The 23,577-nt window shown below is 38.5% G+C and overlaps 1 protein-coding gene across 4 annotated transcripts in view; it reads left to right on the top strand.

Annotated features, from left to right (window-relative positions):
• The window catches only part of LOC111863411 (adenosylhomocysteinase-like 1), a 71,219-nt gene that overhangs the window by 45,487 nt on the left and 2,155 nt on the right, over positions 1 to 23,577 (top strand). For 2 of the 4 annotated variants that reach the window (XM_023849717.2, XM_023849715.2), the window contains 12 exons: positions 172 to 259; positions 1,484 to 1,618; positions 3,289 to 3,389; positions 3,468 to 3,539; positions 7,576 to 7,606; positions 8,429 to 8,596; positions 13,680 to 13,830; positions 14,152 to 14,304; positions 17,518 to 17,683; positions 19,943 to 20,110; positions 22,627 to 22,705; positions 23,237 to 23,357. In XM_023849717.2, the coding sequence (XP_023705485.1) occupies positions 172 to 259; positions 1,484 to 1,618; positions 3,289 to 3,389; positions 3,468 to 3,539; positions 7,576 to 7,606; positions 8,429 to 8,596; positions 13,680 to 13,830; positions 14,152 to 14,304; positions 17,518 to 17,683; positions 19,943 to 20,110; positions 22,627 to 22,705; positions 23,237 to 23,357 (1,433 nt within the window). Of the gene's footprint in view, positions 1 to 171; positions 260 to 1,471; positions 1,619 to 3,288; positions 3,390 to 3,467; positions 3,540 to 7,575; positions 7,607 to 8,428; positions 8,597 to 13,679; positions 13,831 to 14,151; positions 14,305 to 17,517; positions 17,684 to 19,942; positions 20,111 to 22,626; positions 22,706 to 23,236; positions 23,358 to 23,577 lie in introns of all 4 variants that reach the window. The other 2 variants (XM_023849716.2, XM_023849714.2) reach the window with 1 other exon arrangement.

Genomic DNA, 23,577 nt, shown 5'->3' with positions numbered 1-23,577 from the left:
GAGAAAAATTATAAGTCCCACCAGATGTGTCTGTACCGTTGTGGATACTTATCATAACAGTTGTCTGTATGGCTTGAATCGCAAAGCTGGCTTCCTTGTAGAACTGCTCTGACACAGGTATCACATAAATTTAGAAGATCCAGTAACTTTGACATGTTTTCTTTGTTTTAGGATTCAAAGACTTCCGGAGCCTTGAAGAAGTCTAGTCGCTATCGAAGCCGTTCCTTATCTGCATCTTCAACTGATTCTTATAGCTCAGGTATCTTTCTTGACAAATATTTTAAAATAAAAGTGTTACATAAGGAAATTTAGCAGTCTGAAAGTGTGTTGGTCTAAGCATTTTGTAGGATCATGGTTGGGACCATAAGAATGTATTACCTTGAACATCATAATGAGGGTAGAAAGTTAACATGAGCGTTATCTTGAGGTTTATTTGCATTGTATTTCTTTGTTTAAATAGTGCACAATTTTAAGCTGGGCACAATAGCATACTTTTTTTTTTTTGGAGTAGTCTCTCTTGTGACAGAATTTTCTTTCCAGTGCCCGAATACATGGGCCTCAAAGAACAGGAAGGTGAGAAGAAGCACAGAAACAGAATGTCCTTCAGATAAATCCATCTATGAAGAATTTTAATAGATATTTCATGAGATATGGCAGCTTCAAAGTTGAACTTGAAGTGTACCTTTCTGATGCCTTTGGTTTGAGGTATTAATCCCTTTATAAAAAAACAATTGTAGGTTCCCACTTAAGTTCCAAATGAAAATTAGCACCACATATTTTTCTGTGATTGTGTTGGGAAAGTTAAAGTCATTTCCATGAAAAGGAAGCAAGTGATTTTTTCGTAAAAATTTTTCCTTGAATACTGGTATTTACCATAATGAAAATATTTAAAACTTGCCATATTTAAAAGTAATGTGTGTAATTTTTACATCAATGCATGCAAATAGTTGCAAGTGGGGGCAGCACTGAATCGTTCAATTTAGTGTCTGTAAATTTTGTATAATGATAGGAATTTGAAATATATTCACTTCCAGTGAGGAGTATCTCTGCCAAGAAGAGCAAACAGCAGTCGAGTACCGCTCATTATGTAAATTTTCTTTTTCATTGTAAACTAATGTGTGATGTATGTTGTGTATTTGCAAGTACTGACAAAGTGATGGCATAACTCTTTCAAGTTATCTGTGTGATGTATATTGAATGTATATGAATGTCTGGCCATGTGGTCAGGTTCTACGGATATCTGTGGCACTTTTATTGTGATGAGTATTAAACAGTAATTTATTTCAGTATGTGGATTAAACAAATGATGTGTTCCAAGGTTGTCATAAGGTGACCTCACTGCTTGAACTTCAGAATAAAAATGTTTCAAAAATGCTCTCTGTTGTGCTGCATACTTGTAATTATAATTTAATGAGCACGGAAGTGATCAACATTTTTCTGTATGCCGAGTTACGATCATTAATATTTTCAGCTTCATATACAGGTAGCAGTTCAGATGAGGAACATGTTTCTCCAAGAGAGAGAATACAGAAGAATTCCCTGGGGTTTTCAGATTTCTGTGTAAGAAACATCAGTCAGCATGCATTTGGTAGGAGAGAGATTGAAATTGCAGAACAAGGTAGGTTGTAATCTTTATCATATTCATGTTTATGGGATCATTTGAGCAGTGGTTATATACAGTGTAATTATAACAGAACCCGATTCAATCACTGAACTTCCTGCTGAGCAGAAGAGTCTGATGCCTCTCCCATGAAGCTCAGCCAGAAACACTCAGACTGGCAGCAGAATCTGCAAGCGTACAGGCTGACATTACAGACAAAACCAAGATGCCAGGAGGGCCCCATATTACATGTTCCAAATTTGAAACTCTAAAATTCTGGTTACCTGTGGAAGGTGTCTGAGGAATTTTCAACAATAATATTCAAGAATTACACTAATTTCATCCAATTTTTCTTTAGCGAACAATCGGAACTTTAATTTGAGGGTCCCCCCTGTAATGATCTCTTTTGTCTTAATTTATTTATGATTGTATGATTAGCTTTTCGGTGTGGATTCATAACATCCTGAGATGTTTGCTGGAATCTTCTCTTTTTCCCACACCAGTTTCATGTAGGTATTATATGTGAACATTCATTCCATTGTGTAACTCACACAGGGCTTTTTGACAAAGAAAGTAATGTGATAGCAAATAACTCTTATTGCACAAGTCAAATGCAGTGGGAGTATGAGCATACTATTTGAGATTTATGAATAGGCCGGCACATAACGCAGAGGGCCACCTCGTGATAGCTGTTCAGTGATTTATTATGGTGAAATTTAAGAGAAATCATAACATGTATGTGCTCTTGGTTTTTTTGTTGTGCTATGAGTCTAAATCTCTGCACATTGATTGATGGGAGGAGCATCTGTCTCTTCCAATATGGGCTGTGTGATTTGCATGAAGTTCTCAGGTGATGCAGAGTGTGTACATAGCACATTAATATACTTAGAGCTACAAGGTAACAGTTCCTGAACATGAATTATTTTGTTTTTACGTGACATACATCAACACGGTCCTTTTTAGAGGCATTTTGTGGTGAGGGCAATGAACACTTTTTTTTTTCTTTTTTTGGTAGGAAAAGTTCAGTGGTTGAGTCACTGTTATTTTGTAATGCAATATTTGTCACCATGGCACACCTTAAATAGAAGAAATTTTCTGTGGGTCCAACCTGAGTTGAGTTCTGGGCTATTTCTGCTCTGTCTCTATAATATTTGCTTTTATAAGTTTCCTGTCTGAGAACAAGGTACAGTAGAGCATGTTTGGGTGACGGTAGCCCAAGTATTATGGCAAGGCATATACTCGGGCCACTACATAGCTCAAACAGTTAGTCGCTGGCTTCCCACCGCAGTGGCCCAGGTTCGATCCCGGGTCTGGTCAAGTGGGATTTGTGGTGGACAAAGTGGCACTGGGCAGGTTTTCCCTGCCAATCTTCATTCCACCAATTGCTCCACAATTACCCTCACCTATCATCTGGGGCTGGTACAATAGGCCAGAAGTGGCTTCAGTACAAGGGACTTAGTCCCACCCCACTAGCAATAAAAAAAAAGGTATATACTCTCAGTGAGTACAAAAATTAAGACACCGTTGAATTTCATTGAATAAAGTCTTACAAAAGGAGGCACATGTATAAATCCTGTCTCAATGCAGGCTTGTTACTTATTAATATTGGCATGCCATTGTAGGGAATTGTTATGTTAGGTGTCAATTTTATCTTTCAAAGTCACAGAAAAATTGTTTTTACTAAACAGAGATGCCAGGCATCATGGCTTTGAGGAGACGTGCTGGAGATGATAAACCACTGAAAAATGCCAAGATCGTGGGATGTACTCACATAAATGCACAGACTGCTGTAAGTTTCAAATAATATATTTGGAAATCATTGTGATCGTAGTTCTGTGATCTGTGCTAATGGCAGCCATGATTTCAGGTATTAATTGAGACACTGGCAGAACTGGGAGCTCAAGTAAGGTGGGCAGCATGTAATATCTACTCAACACAGGTAAGTTGTAACAGAGAAACATGTTATTTTTACATTTCCTGTGTGCAAGACATCTTGGGGATGTTGTAGGCAGGAAGTGTAGTTACCCTCTTCTCCCTCCAATTTTCTTGCCTTTCATTCATTCATTTATTTTACATTCCATAGATCCACAGTACAACAGGTAGGATATGGAACACGTCAAGTGGTTCATATATAAAAGACAAATAAGCCAAAAAATAGAATAAAATAAAATGATGACAAAAATATAAAAAGTTCTGTTACTAATAGTTTTAAGACTTGGTGACAGTAGACATAATTTATTAAACTTGGTTTAGTATGTTGTATACTAGAACTCACGTGTCACATTGTATGTACCTGTACATCTCATGAGCGTGGTGAGAGTTTTTTTTTTTGTGTGTGTGGTGGTAATGCTGTAGACTTGTATTTGGAAGGTGCTTGGTTCAATGTTGTCTAGGACACAGGTCTATCCTAACTGGGGTAGTTTGTGGTTTTCCTCATTCCCTCCGGGCATATTTCAGGGTAACAGCTCAGTTAAGTCACAACTGCTGCCTTTTAAATCCTTCCAAATTATCCTTCACCAGCCATCCTACCCTTTTGTGATAAATAGGCTGGACCATTGGTTCTCAACCTATGGGTCGCAACCAAAAATTGGGTTACAGGAAATGTTCACATGGGTTGTGTATATATTACCAAAATCACTTATTCTTTCACTTTAATAAAACTGATATACTCAAAAGTGTGTGGAAAAAACGCTAATATCCATATTTTATTGTATTTGAAGTCTGTCACCACTTGTAGTGGTGTCAGATGTCTTTTTTTTTCTGTGTAATATTTGTGTATTGCATTTGATGTTATTAGGCAAAAATCCAGCTTTTTCATGCATTTATTGACAGTTTGTAAGGTGGTCTTCATTGCTGCAATCAGACTCTTGTTCATTATTGCTCAGTGTAGGGTCTCGATTAGTATAGATTTCTTTTCCTTGTCCCCAGACACAGTCTGCTTTTACCGATTCTCACGGTCTCTTCGCTTGCAGATTTCTTATATTTTTTCTTCTACCCTGAAGATGGAGGCGATACGTTCCTCCGAAACGTCGGTTAACACCACATATACACGGTGCCAAATCCCAGAAGACTGCTTTCTTCATAGTCACCGCCGTGAAAGCCTCAGATCTTACAAGAATTAATTGTTAGAACTCTTGTACAATATTACGACTACACCCCTGCATATTTTACTTCATATCTTAAAGTACATTGTGGAGTTAAATTTTTGGTTGATTCCATTTCTCTTTACAGCCACATAACATGTTAAGATTCCTAACTGTGGAATTAGAATTTCCAGTCATATGTCTTGTTTCACAACAGCGACATTTGTGGGTGCTTAACATTTGTGTTGACAGACTGCTTACCTATTCTACAGGTTATTTCACTACTTGATTCTGTCTGAATATATCACTGTTGTGTATGCATTTTTATAATGTAATTGTAAAGTGATTATGGGGGGACCATTGAAAGACATCAAAAAAAGAGTCAAAAGGAATTTGTAAAGTATGCATTTACCTCAACACATATTACTGGTGAAGAAGTGCCACAGTATAACATGTGCTGTGAAGTGCTAGCAAGTGAGTCTTTCAAAGTAAATAAGTTAATGAAATCAGGAAACAAAACTCAATTTCATAAGACGAATTTGTAGAAGTGGTAGCTGTCATTGGCATCAAAAGCAAGTTTTCTTCGTTTTTGGAAGCACAGTTTTATATCTGCGGACTCGGTCATCCAGTGCTCACAAACACCGTTTTGAAAATTCTTCCGTTCCCAGCAACCTTTGACTGTGAAGTAAGATATTCAACTTTGCTTCAAATTAAAACTAAACACAGAAGTAGACTGAATTTGGAAGGGGGTCTTGAAAGTGCTCTTTCGTCAACTAGTCTGAGGGCCAAGAAACTTCAAGCAGTAAAACAATCACAGGCTTCCCATTAGGTGAGTTTTTAAGTCAGGTTGTCATCTCATGGTCATGCTTTTTCAAGGATCATGGTTGTCTCTCGAATCTCAGAATCGCCAAGAAATCAGAATTCTCAGAACTTTGGATTGCTAATTTGGGTTTCAGAATCAAGACCAAACTGCAAACAAGATTTATCTAGAGCATTTATGAGGGGCTTCTGACAAGAAATGGAGTCAGTCAGTTGAATGGTGTAGGTGTATTTAGCAGGCTTCAGTTACGAGTTCTAAATCCTCACATTGAAACACAAATCTCATTGAGTTTGTCACTTCATTCTGTAAGGCAGTCACTGTCCTACTAAAACACTCATTATATCACACACCACTTATTCTCATTTCCCTTATTATTAACACAAGACTTCATTACTTTATTGTCATTATCTTCATTAATACTTGGAACACTCACACTGGATCTTGCAGTTACTTTTGCAAACTTATGAATCCACAGTCCTGGAATGCTTGGTGTTTTCAACTGTAAATCAGAATCATCAAAAGGAATTTAAAAATTTTCAAGATGCCACTCGCTCCATGAAGCACTTCCTCGTTTACTGACCAAATAATCCCTTCTGCCAAATCACAGGGTATAATGTAACAGTTATCAGTTTATGGAGCAGTTACTGTCCCACTATCCACAGCCACTTTATATTGCGATCAGTCCTCTGTTCACTCATTACTTCACAGTATTACACTCACTTCCTTGGAATTCTGCTGAACTGCTCTGTATTGCCTGCATCCCAGCACTAGACTGCAGACTGCACTGAGCTGAAAACTGACATATTATCTCACTGTGTACCTTATTTTATGGACATGTCACCCATAGGGAAGGTTCTAGGATGATTGTGGATGACATTCATCTTCTCCAGCAGCCGTCCAGTTTCCAAAACATTCGAGATGGTACAAGTGGGACACACAGTAGCATAGTTGGTTAAGGCATTATGCTACAAGCTGGAGGGTCGCTGGTTCGTTTCCTGATGAGGCCATTAATTTTTCAATTGACCTATTTCTTCCAGCCACACTATGGCCTTGGGGTCAGCTTAATCTTTAACAGAAATAAGTACCAGGAATCTTCCTGGGGGTAAAGGGTGGCAAGCATATGAGGCTGACCTCACCTTCATCTGTGAGCCGATTGTCTAGAAAATGTAGGAGCCTTGACATCTCACAACCCTATGGGCCTCCACAGCCTGTTACAAGGAATAGCTATACCTTTACCTTTTTTTTTTTTAGAAGGAAGGGGGGGGGGGCACACAGGCCAGGCAACACAATCTGCCCTTGCTTATCTCCCAGAGTTATGTTAATTAGTAGTACCTCCTCCTTGGTAGCCAAGGGTGTAAAACAAACATATTGATCATCTAGGTTGTCTTGAGAATGTCAATAGTATTTAATTTAATGAATAAATTAATAAAACCAAGTTAATTCATGGCCGATGGTTTACAAAGGAGAGTACTGTGTCTGTAAAGTCCATTGGCAGCCACAGTGACTGATGAGCACCTGGGCTTGCCAACAGAAGCTTCTAACAAAATATGGTGTTGTCCTTGTATGTTACCAGTCTTACATAATAGTAAATGCAAGCGACATTCAAAGGTGCATGAATGCCCATCTGTTAGCTACCTCACACTGTAAAGTTTATTAATGAGTATTGTGGTTCTCATTAAGTGGCAACTTCTTCACAACCTTCTAGATACCAACAGTTACGTGTACCACATACACGTTGTTGATAAAACGTGTAACTTGTAATCCTAATACACTTCATTAAGTATTTTTCAATTACATATCCTATGCAGTGCCAGAGAGCACTGAAAATTTAGTTTTACATTGGAAGGGAGTGAACTGAGGTTACAGAGGAAGTAATTTGGGTTCCTGAAAATATTCCAAAGGTCTTTTTAATTCTAATGGGAAGAAAGTCATACTTGTCTTACAGGTGAGTTTGTTATTATGTATACTTAATTTTATTAATAGCTGAAAGGTTACAGAAATATGAAATTTGCAAGAAGCTTTTCCCTTCTTCCAGTTCAGTTTTTTCTAACTTGTTTTGTTTCCTTTGACAGAATGAAGTTGGGGCAGCTCTTGCCGAAGCTGGTGAGTACATTTTTGAAGTGTTTCCCATTTATTTTCTGAAAAGTGTTATGTATTTCTGCATGGAGATATTTTGAAGGTTATGTATCATCTTTTTTCTCATTACATTGCCATGGTTGATAACCTGGTGAGTGAGTTTTGTTGCCCTAAGTTGTTTGTGTGCAGCAGTAAGAAAGCATGTTAGTATGGGGGCAGGTACTGCTGACCGGAGGACACTGGAGGTAAGTTAGGTAGGCCACAACATGGGGCTAGGATGGTAATTTGAATGGATGTAAGTTAAACTTTTGGAAAATATTTGACTCTAAATCTTGTAAAAATAAAAGGACAGCATCATTTAGTTACTAATTTGTATTTTCGTAGGAGCCAAATATTTGCTTTTTATTTATTTATTTATTTATTTACTTATTTATTTATTCTAATTACTAGTTGATATATTATCAAGAGTGTACTGCTTCTGCTTTCAAGCCAAATCTAGTTAGAGTAATCTGTTTTGATTCATTGAATTTTTGTGTCATCATATTGTAAACCTAATTTAACATATGAGTCATGGAACCTGAAGCCAGTGCTCATCTGCTACCAAGATCAAGAAGCTAGTCATTTGTGAACTAAAAAGGTGTATACAAGTTTCACTCAGCAGTTTTTTATTTAAGTAAATGTTGTAATTAGGTTGTATGGAGTGCAAATTCCTGGTTTGCATATTCTAGTATTTATTTTAACATACATACAAACTAAATTAAGAAGAACTTTTTTTTATTTTATTGATTTGCTTTAGCAGTTTTGGAATATATTGCATCATAATGGGTTTTTTTTGCATTATTTTCTCAGGCTTCTCCATATTTGCATGGCGTGGAGAAACAGAAGAAGATTTCTGGTGGTGCATAGACAAGTGTGTGAATGCAGAAAATTGGCAGCCAAACATGATTCTTGATGATGGTGGTGATGCTACTCATCTCATGCTGAAGAAGTATCCAGCCATGTTCAAGATGATAAAAGGTACCAGAAACAAATGCATAAATTGGATAATATCAGCATTAGAATTGTAATGTGCTTGCATACTCCCACACTCTTTTGAATTGGTGGACAAATTTCTTCTGTTGGCTAGTAAATGAAATGTAAATTGATTTAATATTGTCATGTGATTGTGACTGTACAAGGGATTCAGATTAATAATTTGATTTATTGGGCATTGAATCATCTTATTTACAAATAATTACACTTTGTACAACTATGCAGTATAGTTTCACAGCCACTTTTATCAGTTATGCCTGCTTTCTTGCTGTCTCTGCTGTCACATGTTACTAGGTTTCGGGCTGTGGTAATAGAGACTGTGAGGTTTCAGTTTCTCTGTATATTGCTTTATTGCAAACTGGCAGGAAAACGCCAGCCCCAACAGTTTCTAACACATTGAGGACTGGCAATTTAAATATTTAAATCACCCTGGGGACCGCCATTATTAAACCTACTATCCTAACTTGTGCACTGTTCACTTTAAAAATTTATATAAAATCTTGTAATTAATTTTATGAACTAAAATTTATGGAGAACACTTACCAGTGCTCCTAGAAGTGCTTGAGAGTGTGATATTTCTGGAAAGATTCCCCTTTGCAAAGTGCTATTACACAGAACTTGCGATGTAGACACTCATCCCCCCTCCCTTTTTTTTGTGTGAACTGTGCAAGCATGGCATTGCCTAGAAGGATGCTTCCCCTTGGAATGTTCACTCTTCACAGTTTTCATGAGGGTATGTTTCCACATATCACCTGAGAGTCGCCCTGGGAGGTCCACATGAGGCCTGTGTGGGGTGGGAGTTGATGGGCCCGGTCGCACTAAGTCTGTGTCTGACTCTGGTTCTGCCGCCACCATCTGGTCTATAGCTCAGGCCTTTGCCACATTCATCAGAAATGCTTTGTATTTCAATTTTGAATCAGGGTTTAAATTTTTGTGATTTTTTTTAGATTTTTTGCTGTCCCCGCAATGGTCCTACCCGCATTTTCATCTAAGCTACTTTCACTTTTACTGTCTGTGACCACAAGTCTTTGTTCTCCCCTGTCACTGCCACTCTCTGAATCACCAGTCCCACAAGGCAGGTCAGCTAGCTCATCAGAGAAGAATTTGTCCTTGTCCATACCCCACCACTAACTACTGGTTGATACAAACAAAATGAAGACAGGCAAAGCATTTACTGTTAGAGGGGATAAAGAAAGCGGCTAGGTCATGTTACTGAATACTAATCAGACATTCAGGAGTTTTATGGCTCAGTATCTATTCAGCTGCACAGCAAAATAGCAAGGTATAGTGTGTTGCAACCTAATGAGTCCTAAAATCATGATATCATGCGACCGGTCTGCCATGTTTAAAAGGCAAAAGCATGATATCATGTGACCAGTCCTCAATGTGTTAATTGTGCACATACTTGGTTGTCAACATTACCTAGCAGTGGATGCCTCTGCAACATTTTTCTGATTCCAAGATTCTGACATTTAGGCATCATGTCAAACAATTTTTGGCTGCTGAAAATGCACACAGTTGAGCCATCTGAGTCTAATGTTGCTAATTTTGAGATTGCTGTTGAGAAGTTGAAAGGGTATAAATCATAGGAATTGATGAAATTCTGGCTGAATTGTTTAAAACGGGGGGAAAAGTATTGTCTTTTGTGCTCCACAAACTTGTTCAGTCTGACATATTCAGAATAGGTAAGAATTGTCACAGTAACAGAATGGTATGCCATAGCTACTTGTCTGTGCTGATGTAGTTTATTATTCAATTTCTGTAAATTAGTGATGGAATTTAGGATAGATTCAATTTGGAAAATGCTTCGTTCTGTTCAGTTTGTTTTTCTTTTTCCTGTGTCATATCTAGAAACCTGAAGATAGACTTACAAAACTATGATTTAAGTAATACAGTTGCAATATTTGGAGAAAATTACATACTTAGAAGCTTCCTAATTTGTATTTATGTGCTATTCTAAGGTTTGATTAATTCGTGAATGGACAGAAAGCGTACATGAAAGAATTGAGAAATGCATGCAGAATTTTAGTATCAGAGATACATATTACTGAGACAGGCGTAATGGGCAACACCTAAATTATTATGGGAAACTGTAATGAATATCTAATGGATTTTCATCCACTCCTGGATAATTGAGAGTTTACTTTAATGTACAACGGGACGTCATAATATTTTAATTATCACCATGAGAAAATAATAATTCCAAAATATCGTTCTGTATAGGAGATAGCCCATTTCTTGAGCTTCCTGAACAGTCAGATTATCCTGCACCAAGTGGACAGAGGGAGCCACCAGAAAGGGCAGAAGCAAAATGGTGAAGTCGGTTGAGAAAGTGGAGGCTCGCGCTGTGATACAGTGCAAGGGAAGTCTGCCAGGGAGATCCACGACCAGATGACCGCTGTGCATCAGGAAGGTGTACCATCATATGACACAGTGATCAAGTGGAAGGGGCGCTTTCATTGTGCACAGACAAACCTCAAAAATGAAGACCATCTCTTGCTGAAGAACCGGGAATTGTGGCACAGGTGGAAAGCTTTGATCCTATCCAATAGGCACATAACTATCGAATCTATTGTTCATGAGGTCCGCATCAGCGATGGGTCAGTTTTCAACATCATCCGTGACAAAGGTTGCTGTGCATTGGGTGTCACGATTGTTGACACCATTTGAAAAACAGCAATGGATGGATGTGACAAAAAAAATGCAGTTTGTGTCAAGATGAAAAGGTGGAATTTTTTGACTGCCTGATCACGATGGACGAATGTTGGGTCTATCATTATGACCCTGAAACAAAAGAAATGAGCAAGCAGTGGAAACATGCAGTTTCCACCACCAAGGAAGGCCAAATCCCAGCTGTCATCAGGAAAGGTGATGTTGAGTGTGTCCTGTGATTGGCGGGGTGTCATCAAGATCAATTACGCGCAAAAGGGCATCACCATCACTGGTGACTACTTCTGGAACCTTCTGAGAAAATTATGGGAAGAAATCAAGAAAAAACTACGTGGAATGCTGAGAAAAGGTGTGCGACTTCTTCATGACAATGAACCGGCTCCTGCTGCTTATGCTACAATGACAACTTCCTGCCAGTTAGGGATATGAAATTCTCCCCCATCCACCATATTCACCAGGCCTGGCACCGAGCAACTTCTTCCTCTTTCCATGGCTAAAGAAGCCACTTCGTGGTAAGAGATTCCAAGACGATATAATTTCTGCAGTGGAGAACTTCCTAAACAGTCAAAATGAGACCTTCTATGATGAAGGTATCCAGCAGCTAATGCATCGCTGGGGAAAATGTATGGCCTTGCAGGGGGCATATGTAGAGAAGGACTAACTCACAATTTCTTGCACCTGTGTGTCTGTTTCTCCTGGGTGATAATTGAAGTTTTATGTCTTCTTCACGTGATTTCTACTGTGAAAAAGCCCGTTGAAATTCAGTCGGAATTATTTCTTTCATATCATGATCCTTAACTCTCTTTCTTCTTTTGATTTTTCTTATTCATACCTTTATCTTCTTCCCTCCTTTCTCCACTTAAGCATTAAATTATATTACATCTTTATCCCTTAGATGGCATGGTTTTTTAACATTGACCTGCCACTTGTGTAAGTATGTGAAAATTACTATGTTGTGAGAACATAACATATACAGAGTCACAGACAGTCTGCACTTAATGCATATAGATTTGATATATGTGGCTGTATATTAATGAATAATGTATAGTAATAAGATTATTAAAATTTCATATGCCATTATGACCTACAGTCTCCTTTCTAGCTCATTTACGTTAGATATAATTCCAGCAATAATGTACCTCCAGGCCATTCTCCTAAGTGTTGTTAATAGCTTTGTCTATATATTGAGAGTATTTTTTAACTCTTAAGTGTTCACGTCTGGTCTGTGAAGCCGCAGTAAGCCAAAGCAGATTGTATTCTGTTATCGGTTCAGCCAATGATTCTGTGAGTCACTGTAATTGTTTTCTGCCACTAAACCCCATGTCACTTCAGTTGAACACTATCATAGACAAGTTATTCGCTCTTGTTTACACTAGTGGTGTGGCACACCAGACCTGGATGCTAATGTTACAGACTGTACTCTGGGAATCTCATGTACAGTGATCCATAGTGATCAGATTTCTGAACAGTCTGTCTTTGGATGGTTGGACAATGAAGAAGGAAGTGATGTAGATGAATGTGAATATTTTGCAGAAGATTGTTCAGTTTCTGACAGTGACTGTGAAGAGGAATATACCAGTATTGGTCTCAGTTCCGGTAGTGCTGTTCGATATATTGTGCTGCTGCCAGCAATTCTGATGACCATCGGAAGAGATTCTCTACCAATGTAGAATTAGACAGTTTTTTTTTTCTTCTATATAATTCATGCAGAACAGTTCATGTGTTCTGAGATTTGAATCTGCAAAGCAACTGCCAAGAAAGTAGTAACTATCATCTGGGGATAAAGTGCAAAAGAGCAGACTCACATGTGAGTTACAGTGTCAAGATGAGTCATGGAGAAAAAGGAATAATATAAAAAAATGAAGACATGTTATATGTTGGTCCAAAAGAAAAAGGAAAAGTACATACTTATGTTATACATGCAGGAAATTTGTATGCCTCGAATGCACATGAAGTGGACGGTACCCCAGATAGGCCAATATATAATCATGTTGACAGAAACTTGAAAACTATTTCCTTGAAATAGCTCCTCACTTATCCTCATGAGGCTGAGTGGGCACCATTCCAGACCCAATACTTCTCAGTAAATCATGTAGTGCCGGGAATCAAACCGTGGACCTCCGGATCTGTAGCCAGGAACTCTGACCACCAGACAACAGAGTCTGTCGGTGTCCCTCAAATACAAGTTGAATACTTAAGAGTTGAATTCCTGAAGTAAGGTCTTTCCTAAGCAGTCAGTTCTTATTCTTTATTCAACAGATGTGCTGATACAGTGAAAAAACAGATCCTATCGAGAATCAGTTCAGCCCATTTCAGATCCTCCATTCAATTTTCTTTAAATAAAATGTAATTATTAAAAATTATTTGATGAAGTCTGTGTTTTGTTTACATTCTTCAGGTATTGTTGAAGAAAGTGTGACGGGTGTACATCGTTTATACCAGTTGTCTAAAGCTGGTAAGCTTAGTGTACCAGCAATGAATGTGAATGACTCAGTCACGAAAACGAAGTTTGACAATCTCTACAGTTGCCGAGAATCAATTATTGACAGGTGAATGTGGAAAATTTTTACTTTAGTAAACTTTTTTTTTTTAATTATACTACTAAGCTAGTAATAATGAAATTATAAGTCGGCTCATGTTCTCTTATATCATTTCCTCCACACCCAGTTTCAATTTTTGACAGGACAGAGGTTATAATGCCATTATCCATTGTTCCTTTGTGTTGTGTAATAGAATTCACACATGTGTGCCAGTGAAATTTCATATAGGTTCCAACTTGATTTAGTCAAACTTGCAATTTGAATGCTGTCTTGTCCCTTCTAAGTGCAGGCAGTTGAACTTGTTGTAACACAGGTGGCTTGTAATTTCAGCTTAAAGCGTTCAACAGATGTGATGTTTGGGGGCAAACAAGTTGTACTTTGTGGATATGGAGAAGTTGGCAAGGGATGCTGCCAAGCACTGAAGGGGCTAGGTTGTGTTGTGTACATCACAGAGATAGATCCAATCTGTGCTCTTCAAGCTTGGTAAGTATACAGTTTTCCATGTTCTGTTCTTGGTTCAACAGTCTATGGTTTGTTAACATATTGTGACATGACACCTGTAAGCCAGAATAGTGGAGCCAGGGAAGACGTCCATTGCTAGGCAGTGGCCCCAGAAACACATTCCTACTGCAATGAATATTCACAAAAGAACAGATGGACTGTTGGAAGTTGTGTTCTTTGTACGATCTTTGCTGAACTTTTATATAGGGAGGACCAACGGGATCTCGACCTCAGAGTGGTCTGGCCAGGCTCTGATGAAGGCCAGCAGGAAGTTACTGCTCTGCTTTGCTCTGTTCAGGACTGCAGTTGGTGGTTGGCATTCAGTTGCAAGTCAGTGAGGACAGAAGCAGAAAAGAGAATATCTGCTGTTAGAAACCAATACCAAGCAGCGGATAATGTAGAAATATCAGCTGATGGCAGCCATAGTTACTACTGAATTGTGTAGATTAATGAAAGAGTTAAGTTGTTCGTAGTTGCAAGTAATAAGCATGCAGTAAATTCAGTAATCACTCCAAACCCCATGCCAATTCACTTCTCTGGTAGCATTATTCCATTTTGCAGGCATTGTGTCACAACATGGTTTACTGCTGTTTTTATTTTTGGCTTTATGAAAGTGATATTATCAGTCTTATCATGTTCAGAACATTTTTCTTATATTTCTTGCCCATATGTTCACATGTTCTTTGCCTGATGTGTAATTTCAGCTTTTGGGGTTTAGCCATGTCAAATGTATGTTGAGACTGTTCAAATTTTTCATACATTGCAATTGCCATCTTCAACCTGAAAGTGGCAATGCAGCACATGCCAAAATTTTGGAACAGCCTCAATGTACAACCATGTCCTGAAAACCTATCTTCCACCGTCTCCTCCTGTTTTTCTTCTTCCTCCTTATCCTGTTCTTCCTGTTCTCACTTTTCTTTTTCTTAAACTTTGTCATTATCATCATCATAAACATGACAGATTAAGAATTCTAACGCCTGTATCATCATTCACATCTCCCCATAATCTTTCAGGTCTTTTTCTGACTCTTTGTCTTGTAGGTTTAAAAATCTATTCTAACATCAATCACTTGGTTTCACTTGTTTTATGTACATACATTTTTCGTGTCTTCATGTATGTAGTAATCTTTGTGTTATCCATCTTAAGTTTAGCACATACAAGGGCTATTTGGAAAGTAACCTCCAATGAGCTGTTAACAAATCAAGCAATGAGAAAAAAAATTATATATAAAAAATACATACATACTTAAGCTACTTCTCAACATAGTCACCACCAGAATTGAGACACTTGTATTGGGGAATAAGTTTTTTTATGCCTATGTTGAAGAAGTCTGCCACCTATGAGCTTCGCCACATGTTGGCACCTTCCATCAACTCATTATTTTTGATGTGCTGTGATTGCAACCAGTTCTTCAGCTAGGTAAACAGGTGGTAGCTGCTGGGAGTGAGATCAGGGCTGTGAGAAGGGTGGTCAAACAACTCCCAGTTGAAATGCTCCAGCAATCCTCGAGTGCAAGCAGCTGTACTCATATGCAGGCACGCATTGGCATGGCGGAACACTACACCAGATATCAGCATTCAGTGCCTTTTGTTCTGAGTGGCTGGCCCTACACAGTTTGTTTAGTGTTTCTCAGTACACTTCTGACATTAATGTGGTCCCTTGTTGCATGAATTCCACTATCAGCACTCCCTTCCTGTCCCAGAAACCAGTTGCCATCAGCTTTCTGGCAGACAACTGTGTTTAAACTTTTTTCAGCTTGATTGGTGAATATGTGTGCGTCCACTGCTTTTACTTCTTCTTGGTTTCAACATTCACAAATGGAACCCAGGTTTCATCACCTGTTACTCATACAGTGTGATTGAGAAATTCATCGCTATCTTTGTGGTATCACTCTTACGTCAAAGCTGAAGTCATTCTTTGGAACCCATCTTGTGCAAGACTCATGATAGCCTAGCCGAACTGTGATAGTCATGTAGAGGACAATGTGTGAAATTTGCGGAAATTCACACGAAACTTCTGAAAATTTGAAGCACCGTCTTTCACTTTGAAAAAGATCATCACTTACTACATACAGACGGCTGACCACTTTGCTCATCACTGTGAACATTTGTTTGCCCATCTTTGAACTTTGTACACCATCATCTTACAGTTCCTTCACTCATTACATTTTGGCCATAAACCGCCGCACATGATTCATGATGGAATTCCTCATCGCTCATGTTCTTGGCATGAAGAAAGTGGATACCAGTGCCAGTTTCGCAGTTACCAGGATTATCGGTCACAGGACACACCATAACTCACTCTGTAGAGGCAAGAACAAACACTAGGTGACCAATTAAGTTATGGTTTACAAAGGCACTGAGTCATGTGACACTATGTCACATGCACAAGCTATCCCCCTGCTCCTACATTACCTGCCTAAAATAAAAGTTACTTTCAGAATAGTCCTCATATGTCAGTATTTCTTATCCAGAAAGGGGTCCTGAAGTCTCACTTCTGCTGCTTCTGTGTTATCCTGCATCCTGTATTCCTTGGCATAAAGATCTGTAAATTACATGTACAAGTGCTTACATATGCAAATACTTGCTTTAAGTTTCAAAATCTCTCTTTCCATGACATTTAATTTACTTTACATTGATTCTCTTATCTCATGCCTGTATTTTGATCTTGAGTGAGTATGCATTTAGGGGCCGTTCCATAGCTCAAGCAGTTAGTCGCTGGCTTCCCACTGTGGTGGCCCGGGTTCGATCCCGGGTCTGGTCAAGTGGGATTTGTGGTGGACAAAATGGCGCTGGGGCAGGTTTTCTCCGAGTGCTTCGGTTTCCCCTGCCAATCTTCATTCCACAAATTGCTCCACAGTCACCCTCACCTATCATCTGGGGCTGGTACAATAGGACAGAAATGGCCGCAGTACAAGGGACTTAGTCCCACCCAACTAGCAATAAAAAAGGTATGGATTTAGCTTGCAACACTATGAAATAAACATTATCTGTGTCTTATGGTTGCGCAAAGGCTGACAACCTTACCGCCATCTGCGAGCCAATTGTCTAGAAAATGTGGGAACCTCAGCATCTCACAACCCTGTGGGCCTCCTTTTATGTTTTATGGTTTTAATGCTTATAACCTTACAAATTTTAAAATGTGTTCCAGTTTCAGTCTGTATATATTTAAAAGTAGTGTATAAAATGTTGTTAGCATGGATGGTTTCCGCATTGTGAAACTGAATGAGGTGATACGCAATGTAGACATTGTCATCACAGCAACGGGCAACAAAAATGTTGTCACAAGAGAGCACATGGATAAGATGAAGAACGGGTGTGTTGTATGCAACATGGGCCACTCCAACACTGAAATTGATGTTGTAAGTATTATGCAATGAAAGATCAGCATCGCTGAATATGGGATTCCGCAATTTTATATTTTATGTTATGTCAAATTCTGTAATTACTGTTAATCTGCCCCCCACCAAGTGCAAAAAAAAATACAAAACAAGAAACTCCGTGTCCTGTAGTGCACAAGCAAACTATACTGACTGCCTCTGTAGTCTAGTAGTCAGAGTTCCTTCCTACAGATCCAGAGGTCCCAGGTTCGATTCCCGGCGCTACCAGTTTTTTTTTATTTTATTTTTTTTTATTAGAAATAGTGGGTCTGGAATGGGGTCCACTCAGCCTCATGAGGATAATTGAGGAGCTGTTTCAAGGAAATAGTGACTCCAGTCTATAAAACCGAGATTAACGGCCACCGTGATCCGTTGCGCTGACCACATGACACACACTATCCACAAAAGTTGGCACTAACTTCGCCAACATGAGGCGGTCACTCAGTTGGTATAGCAAAATAAAATAATCATTTAAAAATAGAGCCATTTTTTTATTCTTTAACAGAACTAGTAAAATGTTATAGATGATTATATGATGTTCAATGTGCAGTAGTGAGACTTTATGGACTTACATTTAAACTTCATAACATTTATTGTTAACACATTCACTGCTGCTTAACATGCATGTACGGCACATAACTGTGGCTTTAGTTGCAGTCATATGCGTAGCACTGAAAGCTAATTGTGTATTTTTATATAGTAATTAGGTATTATAATAATCCCTCTTTCGTTGTTACTAAATTTTGCAGTGACAGTTTGAAGATACTTTTTATTCTGATGCAAGACATAAGAATTCAACTTCAGCAATGACTGAGTGAGCACTTTTCTCAGACTTACATTACTCTTTGTCAACGGTGGAAACTAGTTCTGTATTTTTATGCAACGAAGATAATGTTGGTGACAATCTACAGGGATTGGTCATACTAGACTTCCAAACTCCAGGGTTCAGATCAGAAATGTTCATGCCGTCTTTTTTATGGTCTGTCCCATTTTCCTTGTCCTTTTGACGATAGATGTTAGGTAAGACCAAGGCATAGGTGAGTGGACAATATTAAAATGGATCTTAGAGAGATAGGATGCGATGGTATGGATTGAATTGATCTGGCTAAGGATAGGGACCAGTGAAGGGCTCTTGTGAACACAGTAAAGAACCTTCGGGTTCCATAAAATGCTGAGAAATTCTTCGAGTAGCTGCAGAATTGGCAGCTCATCCAGAAGGGCTCAGCTCCATGAGTAAGTAAGTAAGTAAGTTGTTAGGTAATATTATGTCTTACAGATTGACAACCCACATATCCGTTGACTGGCGCAGAATATAAATCATCTCTCATTGCCATTCATGCACGTGTGTATCATGGGTCATTGTGAAAGTTCCTTGAATGACCATTAAATATTAATTAATTAATTGTAAATGTACTGCCTCATACATTATATCGCAGATAAACCACTAAGAAAGTATGAACTCTGGAGCACTCTATCTACTTAATTAAGGCAACAGTAAACATATGGAAGAATAATTCATGGTAATTCTGTGAATATTTGAAGCTACACGTGAAACTTTTATGGGTGTGGAACTTGGTCTCTGACATTAAGAGAGGAACATAGACTGAGGGTGTTTGAGAGCAGGGTGTTGAGGAGAATATTTGGACCGAAGAGGGTTGAAGTGACAGGAGGTTGGAGAAAACTGCATAATGAGGAGCCTCATAACTTGTACTCTTGTCCAAGTATAATTAGAATGATCAAGTCAGGGAGGATGAGGTGGGCAGGTCATGTAGCATGAATGGGGGAGACGAGGAATGCATATAGGATATTGGCAGGAAAGCCAGAAGGACAATATTAAAATGGATCTTAGAGAGATAGGATGGGATGGTATGGATTGGATAGATCTGGCTCAGGATAGGGACCAGTGGAGGGCTCTTGTGAACACAGTAATGAACCTTCAGGTTCCATAAAATGCTGGGAAATTCTTGAGTAGCTGCGGCTCCTGCAGAAGGGCTCAGCTCCGTGAGTGAGTGAGTGAGTAAGTAAGTAAGTACATGGGAAACTTTTGTTACGATCCTGGTTTAAGAATAATTTCATTGCAGTTGGCATGATGCTAGGTAAAAGTGTGTCTATAAACCTTGTATGGACTTGAAAAAGACAATATGCAGCACTTTTAACTGTTTTGTGGTCTGTTAAACTTCTCCCATTTGTTGTGATAGAGGCACCATGAGGTGATATTATATGTACAATTACTTTCCGCAGAATAGTCTCCGCACTCCAGATCTAACATGGGAGAAAGTTCGATCCCAAGTGGACCATGTAATCTGGCCAGACGGAAGACGAATTGTACTGTTGGCTGAAGGACGTTTGGTTAATTTGAGCTGTTCCAGCCTTCCATCCTTTGTTGTGTCCATTACAGCTGCAACACAGGTACACTCAAACTGTCCTGTCCACTCGTAGCTTCTACAGTTGCGATGTAACGATGCCAGGTTCTCCCAAATGAAGTTTGCATTGCTTTGTTTGAATTATGATGGAAATGCATGTCATTGGCTGAGAGTGAATATTTTCTGTTACAAGTATTATGTTTTTGGACATTATCCATTGTTTTGTCTATTTTTTAAAAAAAATCTGTTTCTTTTTCAAAACAACGTTTTGGAGACTGGATTCTGTCCCGTCCTCAGGTAAAACTTACTCAATTGGGTCCAGTAGCCCCTATCTCTGGAGAAATGGATAATGTTCAAAAACATAATACATGTAGTAATATACCATCGCCACAAAGTTTTTGATAATATTTGCTGTGCCCACAAAACCCATTGGAATGAATTTGAGTTACAAACTTTCAGAAATCTGTGTTGGCCTACCCTTTACCTTGTTGTTCAGTCATTAATGTGAAAGTATTGCCTTTGTGTTAGTTGCAGGAATTTGGAGATGGATACATTATTTCTTGTTTGTTCGCATATCTGTCACAACACAGTACCTGTTTCAGCGCCCCCCTTTGCTGATAGATAAAATGAAGGACTGGCAACATTAGTATGATTTGGTGTTTTAAATTTTGTGAAATACATACACATTTTATCCATTTTAACTTGAAATATCTGCCTGTTGAATATTGTATTGGTGTTCTGAATATGTTATAACTTTGCACTAATGAAAGTTACTACATAATTAGGTCTGTGTGGTGGATTTCACTGTATCAAGATTCTACAAGTAGTTGCTTCTCAGTTTCAGGATAACTTGTTTAGGTGCAAGAGGTGAAGTTTGGTATGAGTAGAGTTTATGGACATGGATATAAAATTAATGTGAAACATTTTAAGACTTTTGTATGTTGAATTTTGAAAAATATTTATTTTTGCATTCAGTAAGTAAAAAAAAAGTGAAGCTGTCCCTGTACCAGGCTATGAAGGCTCATAGGGTTGTGAGATGTTGAGGGTCCCACATTATCTAGACAGTCGGCTCAAGGATGGTGGTAAGGTTGTCAGCCTTACGCTCCGGCCGCACTTTACTCCCCAGGAAAATTATTTAATTAATTCCTAGTACTCATTTCTGTTAGAGGCTGAGTCAACCCCAGGGCCATAGTGCGGCTGGAAGAGTTAGGTCAATTGAAAAAATCCAGTGACCTCGTTGGGACTTAAACCCACGACCTTCTGGCTTATAGCATAGTGCCTCAACCAATACGCTACTCTGTGCCCCCTTTTGCATTCAGTATTTGAATGTATTTCGTTCAAGAATTCTAGACTTTTGTTATTGTACATTGGGATTGGAGTCTCAAATGTATTCTTAAGTTTAAAATCCATCTCTACAATGGTGTTTGTGACTACAAACTGCAATTCAGATTATTACACAGTTCAGTTTTAACACATCTATATTATAAAAATGCTCAAAACTGAACATGTGTCAGCATCTTGTGCCATTTTCACTTGAAGTAATAGTTCTGATGAATTTAATATGAAATGGATCTGCTGATTACTTTTTGATCTCTCTAATGTCAGTGAAAACAATGTGTCTGATTTCTTGGAATTAATGGCTAAATATGAACTAACCCCTATCAGCCATGTGTCAAATTTGTTGGATTGTGCGTTACTTGGCCTAGCTCGCCGAGCCTTACATTTTCTCAGTGCTCGTACTGTTATCCCTCTGTTGAAGTATGGCCCACAGACTTGTAAAAGCAGGAGATTTAAATGTCACTGTGAAAGCGAGGATAGGTTAGTCATAGGGGATACGTAGCGGACTGGACCAGCAAGAAATCGGGGTTAGATTCCCAGCGGGTCAAGGGATCTTTCTGTTCCCCCTAGCATCCAGACTGCCTTTAGGCCCCATCCAGCCTCCTGTGCAATGGGTACTGGGTTAAAATGACAGGAGCATGAAGTCGACCACTCACCGCCATCTAGTGCCGAGGTTAAAAATGCTGGTGCTATACGTCCAGTCCCCCGTACATCTTAAAGGCATAGTGCTTAATTTAGTGCAGTGATAACTTTACTTTTTACTTTACTTGTTACCTGACAATAAGCTGTTGCCCTGCATTAAAGCCTGTCACCTGTGTAGCACTATACCATATTTTATTTACAATTAAACATGGTATAGTGTTATGTATATTTAANTAGTGCTTAATTTAGTACAGTGATAACTTTACTTTTTACTTTACTTGTTACCTGACAATAAGCTGTTGCCCTGCATTAAAGCCTGTCACTTGTGTAGCACTGGGAGATATAAAACCTCCATTTCTGAATGGTAAAGGTTAAATTCTGAAGTCTAAATCAACATTTATTTCATTGCTTGTGTATACAGATTGGAGTATCCATGCATGGCATATTTAACCATACAATAGCTACTTCATGTCTGCATCATATTTCAGATTTATAGATAATTATACCACTCCCCCATATGCCTTCATGGCATAGTGCTTAATTAGTTAAGCACAGGGACAAATTTACCTTTATTCTTTTCAGGCGCTTGCTCTTATAGAGTTATTCAATGCCCCACATGGCCGATACAAGTCTGATGTTTATTTACTTCCGAAGAAAATGGGTATGTATAATATTGTTCCTGTAATTTATCTGGAATGTTCTGCACTTTGATGTTTTCTGTATGAAACATTAAGCATAGTCAGTTAAAATGTTTCAAATTGTCCTGACATAAGGTTTTAGGAATGCTGATGAGCTTGTATTATGTCAAATGAACATCCCTGTTATGTTGATAAGTAAAAAACTAACATTGTTTTTTCTACAATTTTGATTATCAGATTGTATCTTCATAATATAAAACCGAATTCCCTAGGGTTTTTGAAGTCATTTAATTTTTCAGTATCTTTACAGTGATTGAAACATTTGAAAACAATTAAGTGTTTTTTTAAGTTGAGATATAAATCAGAAGTGAACAGGTGTGACTACCTAATTAAGAGGAAGACTAGTACATACCGGGGTGTTTTGAACCATAAGCTCCAGTTTAGTGTCACATTAAAAAGAAATAAATTTACAAAGCTTGAAAGTAAATAAATCTACCTTGTGTGCAGTCATTCCATTTTTACGCTGCTGAAGTAATGTTTGAATCCTCTTTAAGATGAGTATGTGGCCAGCTTACATCTTCCCACCTTCGATGCTCATTTAACGGAACTCACAGATGAGCAAGCAAAGTATATGGGCCTCAATAAAGCTGGGCCATTCAAGCCAAATTATTATCGGTAAGTTCATTGAAAGGTAGGGACATCATGGTTTGTAAGGACTGAAGAAAATGTAAGATTTGAGGCTTTCACGGCGCTGACTATGAAGAAAGCAGTCTTTTGGGATTTGGCGCCGTGTGTATGTGGTGTTAACCGACGTTTCGGAGGAACGTATCGCCTCCATCTTCAGGGTAGAAGAACTGCATCCAGAAAATATGAACAGAGAGGGGGGGTTTTGTCT

The sequence above is a fragment of the Cryptotermes secundus genome, unplaced genomic scaffold, assembly GCF_002891405.2.
Source record: "Cryptotermes secundus unplaced genomic scaffold, Csec_1.0 scaffold792, whole genome shotgun sequence".
Classification (NCBI taxonomy): Eukaryota; Metazoa; Arthropoda; class Insecta; order Blattodea; family Kalotermitidae; genus Cryptotermes; species Cryptotermes secundus.
Note: the sequence above shows the minus strand (reverse complement) of the source record. Positions and strands in the feature narration are given on the sequence as shown.